At 36.7% G+C, this 18878-nt stretch overlaps 2 protein-coding genes across 4 annotated transcripts; both read left to right on the forward strand.

Annotated features, from left to right (window-relative positions):
* The first annotated feature begins 208 nt into the window (after positions 1-208).
* Positions 209-17677, forward strand: LOC310739384 (uncharacterized protein). 2 transcript variants are annotated; one of them, XM_083565317.1, is made up of 4 exons: positions 209-443; positions 1069-1200; positions 4300-4489; positions 17667-17677. In XM_083565317.1, the coding sequence occupies exons 1-3, from the start codon at positions 381-383 to the stop codon at positions 4438-4440; spliced, it is 336 nt and encodes a 111-aa protein (XP_083421443.1). In that variant the 5' UTR covers positions 209-380; the 3' UTR covers positions 4441-4489; positions 17667-17677. The 2 variants fall into 2 exon arrangements, with proteins under 2 accessions (XP_083421443.1, XP_083421442.1); XM_083565316.1 differs by lacking the exon at positions 17667-17677 and having other exon boundaries at positions 210-443; positions 4300-4648.
* On the forward strand, positions 9967-13504 carry kcnk12l (potassium channel, subfamily K, member 12 like). Of its 2 annotated transcripts, XM_083564292.1 has the most exons (3): positions 9967-10159; positions 10467-11167; positions 11429-13504. In XM_083564292.1, the coding sequence occupies exons 2-3, from the start codon at positions 10822-10824 to the stop codon at positions 12430-12432; spliced, it is 1350 nt and encodes a 449-aa protein (XP_083420418.1). In that variant the 5' UTR covers positions 9967-10159; positions 10467-10821; the 3' UTR covers positions 12433-13504. The 2 variants fall into 2 exon arrangements, with proteins under 2 accessions (XP_083420418.1, XP_083420419.1); XM_083564293.1 differs by having other exon boundaries at positions 9967-11167.
* Positions 17678-18878: the final 1201 nt, after the last annotated feature.

Consider the following 18878-nt stretch of genomic DNA (forward strand, 5'->3'; position numbering starts at 1 on the left):
GAAGTTTAGAAATTATAGAAGCTTGAGATAGTGGGTATATCTGTAATTGGGACAAATAGAACTATAATAGATATCATAATAGGTTAGAGCTGATCGGTGTGTAGTTGTACAGAAGCAATAAATCAATATGCACTGATCAATTAAAAAAAAAAAGCAATAAATAAATATGCACTGATCATGTTAACCCATTAGGGGGCGCTGATGACTGAACTAGGCCATTAAATATCCAACAGAATAAGCACTGTAAACAGGAAGTGAAACAAAGCGATTGTAAAACATACGTTATAAATGATAGTAAAACGTTGTATGATTATTTGTTCAGTTTTACTGTAAGTTTTTTAAATTATTAGATATCAATCTATTAACACAGGCAGACAAAAATGGCGGAGTCGGCAAAAACAAGCTCGAGCAGCGAGATGGGAGACGCTCAGTTAATTCAGCAGGTTAGTCCAATTCTAATAATGCTAACAATATAGATTATATAAAAACCATACAGTGTAATAAAACATTCAAATCCAATAAGTGATATAAATATATATTAAAATAAATCCATCAGTTTGCTTTATTTGAGGTTGAGGCCGAGAGAGGTACTTAGTAATTGTTTTTATACAAATGCTCATATTAGCTAAAATAATAATAAAGTGTATAAAGTAAAGAAATAATTATTTATATATGTTCATTATAAATCAATGAAAATCATATAGTTACAAACATTTTTATCTTCTTCTGGTTTCGGCTGCTACCGTTAGGGGTCGCTAAAGTGCATTATCCGTCTCAATGCTATTCTGTCCTCTACATCTGCCTCTTTCAAACCAATTTAAGATAAGATATACCTTTATTCGTCCCACAGTGGGGAAATGTTTTTGTTACAGCAGCAAAGAAAAAATTTAAATAAATGCAAATATATAAAAGAATAGACACATTATAGTATACAAGTATATACACAACACAACACAAACATTTACAAACATTTCTATAAATTGTGTTATTCTGTTAGGATGAAAATGGCATGCTTTTGATAATACTGCTTTCTAAACTGTTAATCTGTGCCTTGTGTGTTAAATTCAGTTAGCTCTGCTTGGCTGGTTGAAAACTGACAGTGTGGAGTGCAAACAGTTCCTCACAGCGGTTACTGGCATTCAGGTGGTCCGAGAAGTCTTTAATAGATTAACAGGTCAAAGCAAAGTGGATGCTTACAGGGTGAGGTGTTTCTGTCAAACTTGTTATTGATTGCAGTTTATATTATCTAAAAAAATGAAGATCATTCATGTATTCAACTTTGCTTAGTGCTTGATCCTGGTCAGGTTTGTGATGTATTTTGAGCTCTGTCTAGAAAACACTAGAATACACACAACATGCACACATTCACACACTTGGTCATACTGTGGGAGGAACAAAGAGGAAATCCTTAGAGACACGGGGAGAACATGTGAAACTCTACACGGATCTGAGCTTAGGAACGTATTCTGGATCGAGCTCAGAGGTGGCAGTGTTACGCTCCCTATCAATATGGTTAAAGAAAGCATTACCGTATTTTTCGGACTATAAGCCGCTACTTTCTTCCCACGTTTTGAACCCCGCGGTTTAAACAACGAAGCGGCTTATTTATGAAATTTTCCTGGGTTTTTCCCGGTTTCACAAACTTCAAGCCAAAAAACTGAACCTCATAACATTAGACCAATGAAATTTCCAAACGGAAACGAAAAAACGCACCTCACCTGTGTTCTGAGCTGCACGGCATCAGGAGAAAAAAAGGTTTTTTTTAAAGCATGACGATGCCAAAAGATAAAATCCCGAGAAAAATAGTTGTGAAAGGAAGGAGGAAGACGGTGAACAATGACTTTCCTGGTCGGCTACTGTTTAGATACAAGCCGTTGTAACGCGTTGAGTCTGGGTCAAGGGAGAGCTCGCTAACTCCAGTTGCAACAAATCATATGAGCACAGACAGGTTTCCAAAACTCGTGCTTTTTTATTATACTTGGCAACAGCGTTACGGGTTAGTCAAAGAAACTTAGAAATGAGCATCAGAAAATAATAAGGACATATTCCTTGTCTTGAACACACGCAGTAATACTGGAAAAATGCAGTGGCATGCTATTCCCAAAATACCGCTATGCTCCTAAAGGAAGCGCAACATATTTCACCCGTTACACCGTGTGTAACGTGTCTTTCGTTAAAACCTGTGTAAAGTTCATTACTGTAGACACCTGCGGCTTCTAGACAGGTGCGGCTTATTTAATGTTCAAAATAAAAATATTTGTAAAATTCAGTGGGTGCGGCTTATATAAGGGTGCGCTTTATAGCCTGGGAATTACAGTATATATGTAGACAAGGCTTTTTAAAAGCTTTATCATTTTTGAGAGACACATGCATATTCTTTCATTTTAATTGGAACTATATAATTTAACGCTATGAAGATTTACTTTGGCCAAAACATTTTTACATTTTATAGATTTTATTTTTATTGAAAAAATCTTTGACTAGTGTGAACAACAACTTTACACACTCTTGGCATCTGGACAGTTCGTTTCTCCAGACTTTCAGCTGAATACTTTACCATGCTCCCTTTAAAAATGGCTGAAGGTCCTATTCATTAGTTAGATATTTCCTTTTGATGTTGTGATCCAGTTCATCCCAGAGCAGTGACCGGGAAGGACATTCCATGATAGTTAACACACCAGCCGACTTTTTTCTCTCTAAATAACACTTATAAAGCTTGGATGTATGCTTATTGCATGGCGAAGTTGATTTTAATTAGCTGAAATCCAGACAGAATTTCTTGGTGTTGAAGTACAAAATAGTAGCCATGTTGGTTCAGCATTTGATCTACCTGGAATAAACCTCTGACCATCCCTGCTCTAAAACAACCCCAAACTATTAAGCTTCCATCTTCATGTTTGTCTGTGGGTGTGAAGCAGTCTGATGATAATTTCTCCTGTTTTCCTCTTACATAAGTTCGTCTGTTAGAAAAAAATATCAAATTTGGACTCATCTGTCCACAAAACTTCCTTCCAGTATTTAACTGTCCGGTTCTTGCGTGTTTTGCCTTTTACCTAGTTTGTTGTATAAACAAAAAAGAACATGCATGCGTCTCAAAAATAAAAAAAGACGGTGTTTCCAAACATTTTACACTGTATATGGGTACAGAAATACTGTGTTTTATATAATAGTGAGAGCAAATCTCGGATTTGTGTGAAGTATCATAGTAACTATAGCAGGTTTAGCATTAAGTGTTCAAATATAATTGTTATTTTTGTGAACATCATAAGTCAAAATTTTTAACTAATGGATCACATGAAAAATCTAATACACTATATCGGCAAAAGTTTGTGGACGCCTGGTCAGGTTTGGTATATGCTTTTTAAACATTACATTCCACATTTAGTCCCAAATTTAATCCCATTCAGCCACAAGGGTGTTAGTAAAGTCAGGTAATGATGTAGGTGAGGTGAGGAGGCCTGGGGTGCAGTCAGTGTCCCAATTCATCCAAAAGATGTTCAGTAGGGTTGAGGTCAGAGCTCTATAGCAGGAGATCTTGAACTCCAAACCTTGCAAAGCATATCTTAATGGAGTTTGCTTTGTGCACAGGGGCATTGTCATGCTGAATAAGGATTGGATCTCCTAGTTCAAGTAAAGGGAAAATTGCATGCTACTGCATTTAACGACACCCTTGACAAGTGTGTGCCTTCAGTTTTGCGATAAGAGTTTGGGAAAGGACCATATATGTCTGGGAAAGAATGGTGTCCCAATACATTTGCCCATATAGTGTATTTTCTGTCTAGAGCTTCAGGTCAGTATTGACATGAAAACAATGCTTAGTATCACAATGGTGCCGATTTTATTTGAGTATTTAATAAAATGGAAAAACGAGTACATATTATAGGTGTGTGATACTGTTAAAAATGAAAATTAGAGTTGCTGTTATTTAACAGATAATAGTGCATAAACTAAACCCAACATTAGGTAAACCAGTTTATATATATATATATATAAAATTTGAAAATTGGAAATGACCACAAATGATGTGTCCTGTCCGCCTTCAGTAATGATCTGTATTTGCCTGTATTTCGGTCTTATATCTTACAACACACTAACATTTGCCTGCCACTTGCTCCATATTAACTCCAATGATTTTTGCAAAGCAGCAGTGAAATATTACACATTCAAATGTGCACTTGAAGTCATTTTAATGTGTAAAAAAAAATAAACATTTTATAAAGGCCTGAAAAAGCCTATTTTCCCAGACTCACCAATGTCTGATATTGAGCAATATTAACTTTGAATCATATGTCTTGACAGAATGAATGCATCCAGAGTGTGGCAGATTTTGTTAAGAGGAACCCTAGAGCTTCTCAGCAGCAACTGAATGCTGAGGTGGAGAAGAACGTGCTCCTGTTTGCCTCTAGAGTGCAGGCTTTAGACTCTTCACCTCTTTTCTGAACACAGATGATGTCACTTCTGTCTGTTCTCCTCATCCTGCCTTAAACCAGTTAGATGTGACATTTTCCTATGATTTTAATAAATTTAAGTTTTTTGTTTTGTTTTGTTTTTCTACACGAATTGAGATTTCTATTTGAATGTCATAATTTGTTTAAACTTAATATAATTGTTATATTTACACAAACATTAATAAACTGAATAAAGTCTGGATTCTGACTGGTTTGTTGAGTGTTTTTTTGACAGCTGTTCTGAAACCAGTGCATCTGCAAATCACATTTAGCTTGCTCTAATACGTTGTTGTTTTTATAGCAACTGCTTGTTAACAGGGACTTGTACAGAGGACGTTGAACATTTTTTTGTTTTCATTGAACATTAATGGAAGAATTTTCCAATTCTAGAGTTTAGGATAGGAAAGCAGTAGGAAAACAATAGGAAAGCAGAACAAGGAAAATATATGCTTTACTAACATGCAACCTTTTGTCTCATAAATCTGAGAAGAGATAGTTGAATGAAAATTAATGTTTATGGTTTATCAAAATCTATTAAATTACAATTTAAAATGATTAAAGAGAACACTTTGTAATTGCAGACTATTCAGTGAAGTTGAGGATGGTTCCATATGAACAGCCTAAAGATCTAAGAAGTCACGAGCAACTCAAGAAATTATGAGGATATTTTCGGATTGTAATTAATGCAAATGATCTGCTCCAATGACTTGGGACTGCAGTTGGCACGAACAGTTCATTGAACAGCACAACTCAACATTAGCTGTAATAAATGGACATTGATGAGTTCCTGTCTGAGCCTTATTCCTCTCAAGGTTTTTTCCTCATACCATCTTAGGGAGTTCTTGTCACTGTTGCCGATGACATGCTCATTAGGCATAAGGTTATATGCAGTAATGCATATATTGTAATTTTATAAACCACTTATCTCTGTAAAGCTGCTTGGGAAAATGTCCATTGTTAAAGGTGCTATTTAAATAAGATTGAATTAAATTTAATATGTATAGCACGTTTAACAATGGATGATGGCACAAATTAGCTTTGAAGGATAAAAAGATTAATAATATACAATAATTAATTACTTAGTTCCAATACTATTATCCATATTGAGTGTGCTAGTGGGACAGTGGCAAGGAAAACTCCTCGAGATGATATTAGGAAATAACCTACAGAGGAAGCAACCTCAAAAAGGGAACCCTTCTAATTTTGATTCACAAAATATTCCTCATCACTACTCATCAACTGTTTGAAGCCACTAAGAATTAATGTAAAAATAATGGACCCTTTTCTACCAGCAAGGCTTAAACATTTTAATAAATCAAAAGGAAAAGTGATGCATATCTAGTATATGCTCAGATCTATATGTTTAATTCTTGCCAATTTGTAGTTAAAGCCATTAAAAGATGAATAATTTTTAAATTTTGAGCTTGACCCAGTTTTTGTCACAAACATTTACTATGGTTTTTCAGTAATAAACGTCATGTGCTAACAACAACCTCACTTTGTGTCAAGCCATATCACACCATGTTGTTGATTAAATTTTAATTATAGCACATACATACACACAAGTTATTATTAGGGCTGCAATACAAAGTTTTTTGAACACCTGTCTATCAGCTAGAATTCTGACCCTCAAAGACCTGTTAGTCTGCCTTTTTAAATGTCCACCTCCACTACATTTATTATCCTAAATTAGATGCACCTGTTTGAGGTCGTTAGCTGCATAAAGACACATGTCCACCCCATACAATCAGTAAAAATCCAACTACTAACATGGCCAAGACCAAAGAGCTGTCCAAAGACACAAGAGACAAAATTGTACACCTCCACAAGGCTGGAAAGGGCTACGGGAAAATTGCCAAGCAGCTTGGTGAAAAAAGGTCCACTGTTGGAGCAATCATTAGAAAATAGAAGAAGCTAAACATGACTGTCAATCTCCCTCGGACTGGGGCTCCATGCAAGATCTCACCTCGTGGGGTCTCAATGATCCTAAGGAAGGTGAGAAATCAGCCCAGAACTACACGGGAGGAGCTGGTCAATGACCTGAAAAGATCTGGGACTACCGTTTCCAAGGTTACTGTTGGTAATACACTAAGACCTCATGGTTTGAAATCATGCATGGCATGGAAGGTTCCCCTGCTTAAACCAGCACATGTCCGGGCACGTCTTAAGTTTGCCAATGACCATTTGGATGATCCAGAGGAGTCATGGGAGAAAGCCATGTGGTCAGATAAGACCATAATAGAACTTTTGGGTCATAATTCCACTAAACGTGTTTGGAGGAAGAAGAATGATGGGTACCATCCCAAGAACACCATCCCTACTGTGAAGTATGGGTGTGGTAGCATCATGCTTTGGGGGTGTTTTTCTGCACATAGGACAGGGCGATTGCACTGTTTTAAGGAGAGGATGACCGGGGCCATGTATAGCGAGATTTTGGGAAACAACCTCCTTCCCTCAGTTAGAGCATTGAAGATGGGTCGAGGCTGGGTCTTCCAACATGACAATGACCCGAAGCACACAGCCAGGATAACCAAGGAGTGGCTCTGTAAGAAGCATATCAAGGTTCTGGTGTGGCCTAGCCAGTCTCCAGACCTAAACCCAATAGAGAATCTTTGGAGGGAGCTCAAACTCCGTGTTTCTCAGAGACAGGCCAGAAACCTGACTGATCTAGAGAAGATCTGTTTGGAGGAGTGGGCCAAAATCCCTCCTGCAGTGTGTGCAAACCTGGTGAAAAACTACAGGAAACATTTGACCTCTGTAATTGCAACCAAAGGCTACTGTACCAAATATTAACATTGACTTTCTCAGGTGTTCAAATACTTATTTGCAGCTGTATCATACAAATAAATAGTTTAAAAATCATACATTGTGATTTCTGGATTTTTTTTTTTTAGATTATGTCTCTCACAGTGGACATGCACCTACGATGACAATTTCAGACCCCTCCATGATTTCTAAGTGGAAGAACTTGCAAAATAGCAGGGTGTTCAAATACTTATTTTCCTCACTGTATATATATATATATATATATATATATATATATATATATATATATATATATATATATATATATATATATATATATATATATATAAGATGTAAATTAAAGGACAGGAAAAAAAACAGGTGGTGTAGGAAGGGAGAGAAATAAGAATCAGGGAGAGTCTGTAATAAGCTTTGCTTCATCATTGTATTCATCAAACAGCACCTGCAATGAATCCCATTATGCAGATGCACATCTCAGATCCCTTGATGACTTTAAAGGCAGTGTTGAGCGCTCAGCCCAAACAGCTGATTATCCACAGTGCTTTTTCAATGATTGGAAATGTGTCTGCAGTTTGACAGTGATAGCAAGAAATTATTTAAAAAAGTATGCCCTACAAGATGGAAACAACAAGCTTAGAATAGTAAACTCTTTGATATAGAGCCTCAGCTGCACCTGGGCACTTAGAGGCAATGGACAGTTCTCTAATGACGGATAGTATCTTATGAGCTGCTCGAGCTCAAGATGAAAGGCAATGTGTGACTGGTCAGAGAGAACAAAGCCGCGCAGTCCCTGCTAGTCTACTGTCTGACCACAATAGACATGCATCAGCAGTCCCTCACCACCAATTGGGGTTTTCTCAGCCTGGAAACGTGAAAAAAATCAATGACTTTATGTCAGTGCACCGAGGGGAAACGTAACAAAGCAATTACTAAATAGGTTTCTGCAAATTCTGCAAAAATTGTGAAGTCTAATTGAATTCAACTTGTTTTTATTTGTAACAACACAACAGTCACAAAGCAAATTCAGATAAACAGAATGAGTATAAATTGTAAATTCATAAATTTGTCCTTTCCAGGTTATTCTTAAAGAGCAAACCAATGGTGACAGTGCGAAAATCTTCCTGAGATGACATTAAGAAGAACCTTGAGGAACCCATCTGTATCTGGGTGACTCGTAGGTAAGATAATTAACTGTTCATGGCAAATGTAGCTCTAAGCCACTGTAACATATTGTATTTATTAATGACAGTCCAAATCCATCTTATTGATTACTAAGTGGACTCATCCACAGAACTACCAGTCAACACCTTATTATTTTCTGGTTTTTCTTAATTGTTAAATTCAATTGTTTCTGTGTTGTTGTTGTTTTTTTAACAAATAGCTTACATAACCTAAAGGTGTGTTTGGGGTCATTTTCCTGTTGAAAAAAACAGATGAAATGGCATGTCACTGCAAAAACATACTGGTTAAGTGTCTCCTTTATTTTCACTAAGTCACCAATAGTGTCACCAGCAATGGACCCCTACACCATCACACCTCTTTATTCATGTTTCACAGTTGGAACCACATATCCAGAACCCGTCCATTCATCCACTCTACATATTACAAAGATTTGGCAGTAAGAAGCAAAAATCACAAATTAAGACTCATCCGATCAAAGGACAATTTTCCACTGATCTAATATCTATTCTCTGTGTTACTTTGCAAGCAAGTATCTTCTGCTTGTTATCCTTTCGAAATAATGGTTTCTTTGCCGCAATTGAACCATGAAGGCCTGCCTTATTCAGTCTCCTCTTAACAGTGGATGTAGAAATGTGTTTGCAGAATGAACTCTGAGAAGCAGTCATGTGGGTTCTAATTCGAGGTGCTGTAAATTGCCAGTTCCTGAGGCTGGTAATTCAAATAAACCTAGCCGCTGCAGCAAAGGTAGTCTTGGTATTAGTTTCCTGGGACGGTCCACGAGACAACTAATGATCTAAAGCACAATAAGAAAAAATGTCACAAATAATCTCTTGAAAAGGCACAGCTGTGAATTGAAAACCATTCCAGGTAACTACCCAGTTAATCTGATGAGAGAATGCCAAGAGGATGTCATTAAAGTATTGACAATGTAAAATATATATGTTTATCACTTTTTTGTTACTACATAATTCCATGCATGTTCTTTTATAGTTTGGATGTCTTCAGTATTAATGTATAATTTTGAAAATAATAAAAATAAAGAAAAACCACTACAGAAGTCCAAACTTCTTTAAATATATATAATAATAAAGAAGATAATTTTTACTTTTACATTTTATGTGGCATTGCAGTCCTGTCATTAGTTGTCAAGGGAAATTGTGAATATAGAGTGCCAGTTGCAGTGAAGTTTCATCCCTCACTCCGACCCCTCTGGGATAAATTGCCGTTCACTTGAGCCTGGTTGCCAGATTGATTATTTATTATTCATTCTTGTGCTGATTATATCTTGATTGCGGGTGAGAAGATTTTTGTCCGGACTGGCACAAAGCGAGGTGAACCCTTTATAATATGTTCATGGATAAATTAAAATAATAAATAAACAAACCAACAAAGATTTATAGGTTTTATGAAACATAAATTAGGCAACAATGAGTCGTGTGAATCATTTAAACAAAACGTACTTTTTTTTCTCTTATAAGAAGCCACTAATAAAACGTATTTTACTAAAAATTATTTGGAGGTTTTTAAACTATTCTGTTTAAAAACAGTGAACGTATTTGGCAACCCTGCCTTGGCGCGCACTTGTGCCGCTGTCCTCCACTTCAGTCCCATTTAGTGAGACGATACACAGATGTCAAGACTCATGTAGACACAATGAAACGGGAAAATGTTTCTTCTTTTAAAACTGACTGCTGAAATACGCGGATTGCCAGATGATTTTTACTGCGAAAATCCTCACATTCCTACAATAAATCGGTGATCTGGTAGGTGCAATCTGTTGCCTTACGTCTTTAAAAACGCAGATGCAGATTGAAAAGTTTATTATTAAACAATTTCTATCTATTGAATACAAATTTAAAAGATATTAGACTTCATAGACACATGATTTTGTCACGCGTAGAGCAATATCGTACATTATTAATAAACCTACTTAATGAACTAGGATCTTATTGTAAAAAAAAATAATAATAATTACAAATAATAATAAATAACTAACAATCCTGCTCTTCTTAAGTGATTTATGACGTCACTACATAGGAGACCCTCCTGTCCCTGATCTTTTTCTTGCAGGTAAAAAGTGCAGGAAGTGGACAGTTCATCAAGAAATCATTACAGTCTCCCAAAGTGGAATGCATAAAAACTGGGCACTGCCATGGCAGGAGATAGCAATCAGGATTTGGTCTGCAGCCTAATGTTCCACACTCTGCAGAACGGCATCTCGTGAAGCCTCAGGAACTGATAGTATTCTGTTACTGCCTCACTGAAGAATAGGAATACGGACTGGAGAGTCTAGATTTATTTACAGCTCATTCATGTAGACTAGTCTCTGGTGCGCCTTTTTACATGTGTGAGTGTGCATATGTATGCTGGCTTTGTGGCTTTGTATGTTTGCATGTCCGTGTCATTTCCTGCTGGTGCTTGAGCCATGCCTCGCAGACCGGATGCCAGGCGCAGCTGTTGCTTTCCACTGCACTTGAATGAGGACAATGCTCGCTTCGGTCTGTTGGCGGCGTTCATCCTGCTGTACCTCTTCTGTGGAGCGCTGGTGTTCTCTGCCCTTGAGCGTCCATCCGAGTTGCAGGCACACCAGCGTTGGGAGGAACAGCTGGCTAACTTCACCCTGCAGCACAAGCTAAGGGTTGAGAGCCTACAGGCTTTGCTGAGACATTATGAGGAGGCCTTCGCCACAGGCATCCGTGTGGATGCTCTGAGACCTCGCTGGGACTTCTCTGGGGCGTTCTACTTTGTCGGTACCGTAGTTTCCACAATAGGTCAGTTTGAATCTCACACTATTAATGCCTATTAATTTTTTATAAGGGTAATGAAATTAACACCAAGGCCAAGCTGAACAATTACACATTTTAAGGTGCAATAGATTTAGATTTTTCTATAAAAGGCAACTGATAAGTAAGGAGTGTGACTGAGGGTGGAGCTGAGACCTATTAAACTTTGATTATAAATTAAAATTTATCTTATAGGCAGCAGAAAGTGCAACAGTTGACATGTTATCCTGATTCTTTGCTTATTTGCAGGATTTGGCATGACCACCCCTGTGACAATAGGTGGCAAAGTGTTTCTGATATTCTATGGACTCATTGGTTGTGCTGCGACAATTCTGTTCTTCAACCTCTTCCTTGAGCGCATCATCACCATGTTGGCATACATAATGCGCTGGTGTCACGAGAGGCAGTTGCGGCGTGCTGGCGTGGGTGGAGAGGAGGCTCGCTGTGAGGATGATAGTTTAGAAGGCTGGAAGCCCTCTGTCTACTACGTGATGCTCATACTGGGGGTTGCGGCACTACTGATTGCCTGCTGCGCCTCAGCACTGTACTCGTCTATGGAAGACTGGGATTACTTTGATTCACTTTATTTCTGCTTTGTGGCCTTCAGCACCATTGGCTTCGGAGACTTAGTAAGTAGTCAGAGGGAGAGCTACAAGGCACAGGAAGCTTACAGACTGGGGAACTGTCTTTTTATACTCATGGGTGTCTGCTGCATCTACTCACTCTTTAATGTAATTTCCATCATTATAAAGCAGACCCTAAACTGGATCTTGGCAAAAATGGACAGCAGCAGGGTACAATGCCCATGCCGAGGACGTACCTACAGAAGGCAAGGCTCAGCATGCTGCTGTTGCTGCCTCCCCTGCCCGTGGCGCAGCCAGCACCCTATAACTGGAAACCCACGGCAAAGGGCACAAAAGCGCAATGCTGTACACCCAGCCCCTGCTAATGAGGTGGCACGGAAGCAGCGCTTCACTAATGCATCAGTGGAAACAGTGTGCGATAGTGAGACTGATCCTGGCCTGGGCCCAGATGGAGGTTATCTCACAGGTCATAGACTCTCAGGAGAAATGATCTCTGTCAATGACTTTATGGCCAACAAGGTTTCTCTTGCCATTCTGCAAAAGCAGCTCTCAGAGACCGCCCATGGAAACCCAAGACAGAGCCATGTTCGGCAGAACGGCTTTTCTGTTGGAGTGGGAGCATTCGCCATCATGAACAACCGCCTACAAGAGACCAGTGTTGACAGGTAGTTCAGTTTCAGTGGATCATAGCACCTGGCACTGTCCAGTGTATTTTCTTGAATGAGCAGAATCAGAAAGAGAACTATTTAAACTATTTAAAGTGCTAGATGTTAGAGAAGTGGTTTAGTGGGAAAACTCAACTTAGACATTTAAAATTTACTGTTACAGTAGATGTATTCGAGGAAACTCAGCTATTTACAATTTAATTTTTTATTGAAAAATAAAACCTATTCAGTCATCTGAGATACACTTAATTGCCAAAAGTATTGGGTCACCTGGTCATAAGTATTGTATGTGATTTTTGAGCATTGCATTCCACATTTAGTCCCAATTTGCTGTTATAATTCCCTCCACTCTTCTGGGAAGATGTTCCACTAGCCTTTGGAGTGTGCTTATAGATATTTGTGTTCATCAGTCACAAGGGTATTACGAAAGGCAGGTACTGATGTAGGTGAGGAGGCCTTGGTGTAGTAGGTATGAGATCAGAGCTCTATATCAGGCCACTCAAGATCTTCCTTTCCAAATCATGTAAACCATATCTTCAAGGAGGTCACTTTGTGGACAGGGGCATTGCCAGGCTGGAACAGGTTTGGGTTTCCAAGTTCAAGTAAAAGGAAAATGTTATTATTGTGAATATAAATACGTTGTAAAGGCATCCTATAAAATTATGTCTCTCCAGCTTTGTGGTAATATTTTTAAAAGAACCACATATAGCAGGAAAGGTCAGGTGAAGCAATACTTTTGGCAATATAGTTTATGTTTGATATTTAAATTTAGATTATTTGGTCTTGTACTGGATTTAGGCTAATGTAGCAAATATAAAACATGTCTTTCTCACTTAAAAAAAGGAAATATCCTTAAACCACCAGTTCCTCAGTGATACCACGTAGACTTGTTGATACACTTTGGGACACAGTGGGACTTCTCCATGTAGCCAAACTGAATATTTTCCATCTCTTAATTTGCCACCATTCCCCCTTGCTTGGACCCAACTTGCTTTGGAAACCCGGTAATGATATAAATTATAATAAAACAACTTTGAATGTAAATAGATTATTATGAACCCCAGCTGATATTTTCCAAAATATCAAACATAAAGGCATTTAAAGCAGTGGTCTTCAAAGTGAATGGGTCTGATAAGCGTGACCATTTTCATTTTATTTAGTTAGAAGGATGAAAACCCAACCCACCATCTAAGGTTACTATATTTATTATTGACTTCTAGTTATTAGGGTATTTATCTGGTCATGTGGACACTTAGGGCTGTAAGTAATGAACCTGAAACTGAACTTGAAACTAATGTGTTCTGTTTTTGGAAGGTTTAGAAATAATAATTAAAAAAAAGCTCTATAGCTACTATAATTAGACATACTATTAATGTACATTATTTATAAATAATGATATACTCTTTATGAAATAAATCTGTGCTGAAGGGGTGTGTGGATTTTATTTATCCGTGGTTACAAAAATAGTGAGAATCTCTGAGGTAAACATTTATGTAAATTTTTGGTCATGAATTTTACATTTGATATACATATGATAGTATGATGAATAATTTTTTTATTCATTTATTTATGTTTAAACAATTTTCCTCTACTTAAACAAGACTTGTATCAAAGTTTCTCATCTGATCCGAGTGGAAATGTTAAAGACTGAAGCATTGCAATTGTATCAGCTCATCCAAGAGTCACTTTGGACAGCTGAAGTGATTGGTATATACTGGGAGCAATCAGTCTGGGTCTGTGGAGAGCTCCTTCAGTGACGCTTCAAGAATACAGATTGATTTACGAGGGGTGTGCATCCACCATCGTTTTACTCTCCGAAAATAAAATTTTAAAGACACTTTATATGTCTGAGATAAAAATAGCCATAAACTTTATCTGTATCTAGAAATGGAATGTGAAACATGCATCTACAGAAAAAAAACAAAACAAAAAAAACTATGTTGTATATAGCTTATTTTCCCCTTAAGGAACATGCATAATGAACACAAAAAAAAAAAAAAGATTTGTATTTCTTCCGTATATATTTCCGCTGGTGTGCTGCTTCCACATCTTCACCTTCTTGTTTGTTGTTCCACTCTGAGAAACACTGGTGGCCCCATTGTTAAAACAGCATCAACAGGATGATGTTACCAAACACACAGTATTCTCATGACGTATTCAGGAGTGTAAGCTGAGTTATGTGCTTGTGCCCCCTTGAGGCTGATTGCTAGGTGGAATAGCGTTCACACACCTGTTTTTTTTAGCCCACAATTTACAGTTTTTCTCACTTGCTTTGAAACGTTACTCAGTTCAGAAATGATATTCTCAAAACACCTTGTTCAACCTCCACATCATTTAGACACTTCTGCTCATCATAAAAACATTTCATGTTGCTCTGATGAAATTTTGAATGCTTTAGTACATTCATTTAATTGATTCTGTACAAGTGTCTATTGTTTTCTAAATTATTAGTTGTTTATGTCATGTTAAACAAAATATATTATTCTGGCTTCACCTAAATAGTCTTAACCCCCAAAACATCTCGGCATCAGTTCATTGCATAAGCCATTGAATGCAAAATGGTTAAGCCAGTTGTCAGAATCTGTCATCTAAAATTTCTAATCCACTGTTTTTTTGGTAAATGTTTCTTGAATTTAAGAATTGTGTAGATTAGTCTTGAATTGCACTAATGAAGGAGAGTGTACGGCATCAGATCAATCATTAATCAACTAGTTCTCTAAAACAGGTCAAAGGTGAATCCTGTAAATCTTCATTTGGCAAAAGAGCAAAACACAGAATTACAATTTCTGGAAATGGATGAACAACTAAAAAAGGAACAGACACTATTGAAGTACAGTAAAAGTGTGACTCTTTATCATTCAATATAAATTAAATATGCAATCAAATAAATACATTTGTGCTGATAAAATTCATATATACCATACAGTAGGAATTCAAATTATGTGCATTTCCAATCACTGTAACCCAAACCGTAGAAATACTGCAACTGCACCATCATACTGACAATTTTGATGATCTTGTTTGTGAACAATGACAAAGGGACTTTACATTCTGATGGGAATGATATGTTAATTAAAACAAATACTTACTTTTGAGAGATGAACTAAGGATTTTGATAAAGTACAGGCTTTTGCAATAAATACAATGTATTGTGCTGTTTGTACAAATTGTTTTGAGAATGCACTTGCTGGTTTGCAAATATTAAGGGTGATTCGAAGAAATGCTCCAAAGCAGCTGAGAAAGCGATTAAAGATTTAGCCTTCACAAAAAAATGCCTAAGATGCAGTATTAGTATAATATTTTACGTCTTCTTCATTCTCTTTTATTAAAGGGCTAAGATTTAATTAAGATTATGCTTATGCTTTAATTATAAGAAAATAAGGCTTTAGATTACCATTCAGCATCCCAAAGTTATGTGGACAAATGCATATTGTTTGATTATGTTATAAAGTGTTTGTAGCACAGCACTGTTGTTTTTTGAATACTGGTTGCTCAGAAGGTGTTGAATAATTTAACAGCAGCTCTGATTACTTTAAATGAATGTACTCATTCTAGTACATTAGTATTTCTGTTCTATTATTCTAGTATTCTGAACATCTTACACAGCAACTATATTATATATACAGTGGAACCCGGTTATGTCGATGTCCTAGGGGGGTGCCAAAAAGCATCGAGATAACCGATGATCGAGATAAACGAAAATCAATATGGCGGCAATATATTAACGTGCTTGAAATTTCTTTATATACATGATGTGCGTTAATAAATGAGAATGTGCATGCACGTGTTTTTGAAGAGTTTTTTACACAACAGCGTTGCCGCGATTTGTTTGATGAAGACATGCTATAAAAATACATACAGTACATGTTTGTTAACTGTCAGGAATCCAACTGCCACGCCCCCTTCGGCCCCCTTCAGCGTGCAGGTGCTTTCTCGCCCGCTTTCTCTGAAGCTCCCGGCTTCAATCGCGCACATCTGGTGCTCGTTTAGCATCATCACCAGCTCCTATTTAAACTTCCACACTCTCACTGTCCGTTATTGTTGGTATATGTTGGTTCACGGCGGTCGTTGTTATCGCGCATGCGTATCCCGGTACGTGTCTTCCCACCGGCACTCTCTCAACGGCTGCGCTTTTCTTCCCAAAGGCGGTTCCATTTCAAAAAACGTCGACTTAATAGGGTTGTCGAGTTAACCGAGGTCGAGATAAGTGGGTTTCACTGTGTATATATATATATATATATATATATATATATATATATATATATATATATATATATATATATATATATATATACAAACCCGATTTCATTGGGACACTGTACAAAATGTGAATAAGGAATGCAATAATTTACAAATCTCATAAACTTATATTTTATTCACAATAGAATAAAGATAACATATCAAATGTTGAAAGTGAGACATTTTGAAATGTAATGCCAAATATTGCAAAAAATTGCAAAGAGTTTAAAGTTATCATCATCTACAGTGCATAATATCATCCAAAGATTCAGAGAATCTGGAACAATCTCTGTGCATAAGGGTCAAGGCCGGAAATCCATACTGGATGCCCGTGATCTTCGGGCCCTTAGACGGCACTGCATCACATACAGGAATGCTACTGTAATGGAAATCACAACATGGGCTCAGGAATACTTCCAGAAAACATTGTCGGTGAACACAATCCACCCTGCCATTCGCCGTTGCCGGATAAAACTCTATAGGTCAAAATAGAAGCCATATCTAAACATGATCCAGAAGCGCAGGCATTGTCTCTGGGCCAAGGCTCATTTAAAATGGACTGTGGCAACGTGGAAAACTGTTCTGTGGTCAGACGAATCAAAATTTGAAGTTATTTTGGGAAAACTGGGTCGCCATGTCATCCAGACTAAAGAGGATAAGGACAACCCGAGTTGTTATCGGTGCAAAGTTCAGAAGCCTCCATAAAATACTCTGATGGTATGGGGTTGCATGAGTGCGTGTGGCATGGGCAGCTTACACATCTGGAAAGGCACCATAAATGCTGAAAGGTATATCCAAGTTCTAGAACAACATTTGCTCACAATCCAGACGTCGTCTCTTTCAGAGAAGACCTTGCATTTTCCAACATGACAATGCCAGACCACATACTGCATCAATTACAACATCATGGCTGCGTAGAAGAAGGATCCGGGTAGTGAAATGGCCAGCCTGCAGTCCAGATCTTACACCCATAGAAAACATTTGGCGCATCATAAAGAGGAAGATGCGACAAAGAAGACCTAAGACAGTTGAGCAACCAGAAGCCTGTATTAGACAAGAATGGGACAACATTCCTATTCCTAAACTTGAGCAACTTGTTTTCTCAGTCCCCAGACGTTTGCAGACTGTTATAAAAAGAAGAGGAGGTGCCACACAGTGTTAAACATGGCCTTGTCCCAACTTTTTTGAGATGTGTTGATGCCATGAAATATAAAATCAACTGATTTTTCTCTTAAAACGATACATTTCCTCAGTTTAAACATTTGATTTGTCATCTATGTTGTATTCTTAATAAAATATTGGAATGTGAAACCTCCACATCATTGCATTCTGTTTTTATTCACAATTTGTACAGTGTCCCAACTTTTTTTGGAATCGGGTATGTGTGCGCGTGCATATATATATATATATTATTCAACCTATATATATATATATATATATATATATATATATATATATATATATATATATATATATATATAGGTTAAATAATATATAATGTATATTATTTTATATTTTATAACAAAAAATATATAAAAATAAAATAAATCAAATTAATGCAATTAACTTTTTATTATATTTATTAAATTGAGTAATTGATTACATTGGCACAAATTTTAATGATAAAAGAAAATAAAGAAAATAAAAAAATGTTTTATTAAATAGTTTACATTTGTTAAGCTCTATTTGGGTCATACAGGTGTGTATATATGTCTTTGTGTGTTTTACATGTAATATTTAACTCTAAAGATGTGATCTACTCAACTGTTCTATTTATTTCCGCATACTTTAACCAATGCCTTCATTTCTACCATTCTTCATTCACTCCCTCAATATGTGAAATTGTCACGATTTTTTCCTTTTAAAAGAAAATCTTGAAGCAAATTTTAAAGAAATTGCTAGACTGTCTTCAAAGGATTGGCAGGAAGTGGCATCATTTTTGTGCAATAATAATAATAATAATAATAATAATAATAATAATAATAATAATAATAATAATCTTCTTCTGAAGAAGTTTCCACTATGTTTCCATTTAGGAAAATCAAATGATACTGCTTTGGGTATTGCTGGACAGTAGAATGATTTTCCTTTGTTAAATGCATGACTAAACAAAGTTGCAATAGGATTTTTTTTTATTATTTGTTGACAATAAAATATATAATAAATATAATAATAAAAAAAATAATAATAAAAAAAAAGTTATTCACTGTT

Source organism: Silurus aristotelis, assembly GCF_946808225.1.
Source record: "Silurus aristotelis genome assembly, chromosome: 16".
In the NCBI taxonomy this organism is placed as follows: Eukaryota; Metazoa; Chordata; class Actinopteri; order Siluriformes; family Siluridae; genus Silurus; species Silurus aristotelis.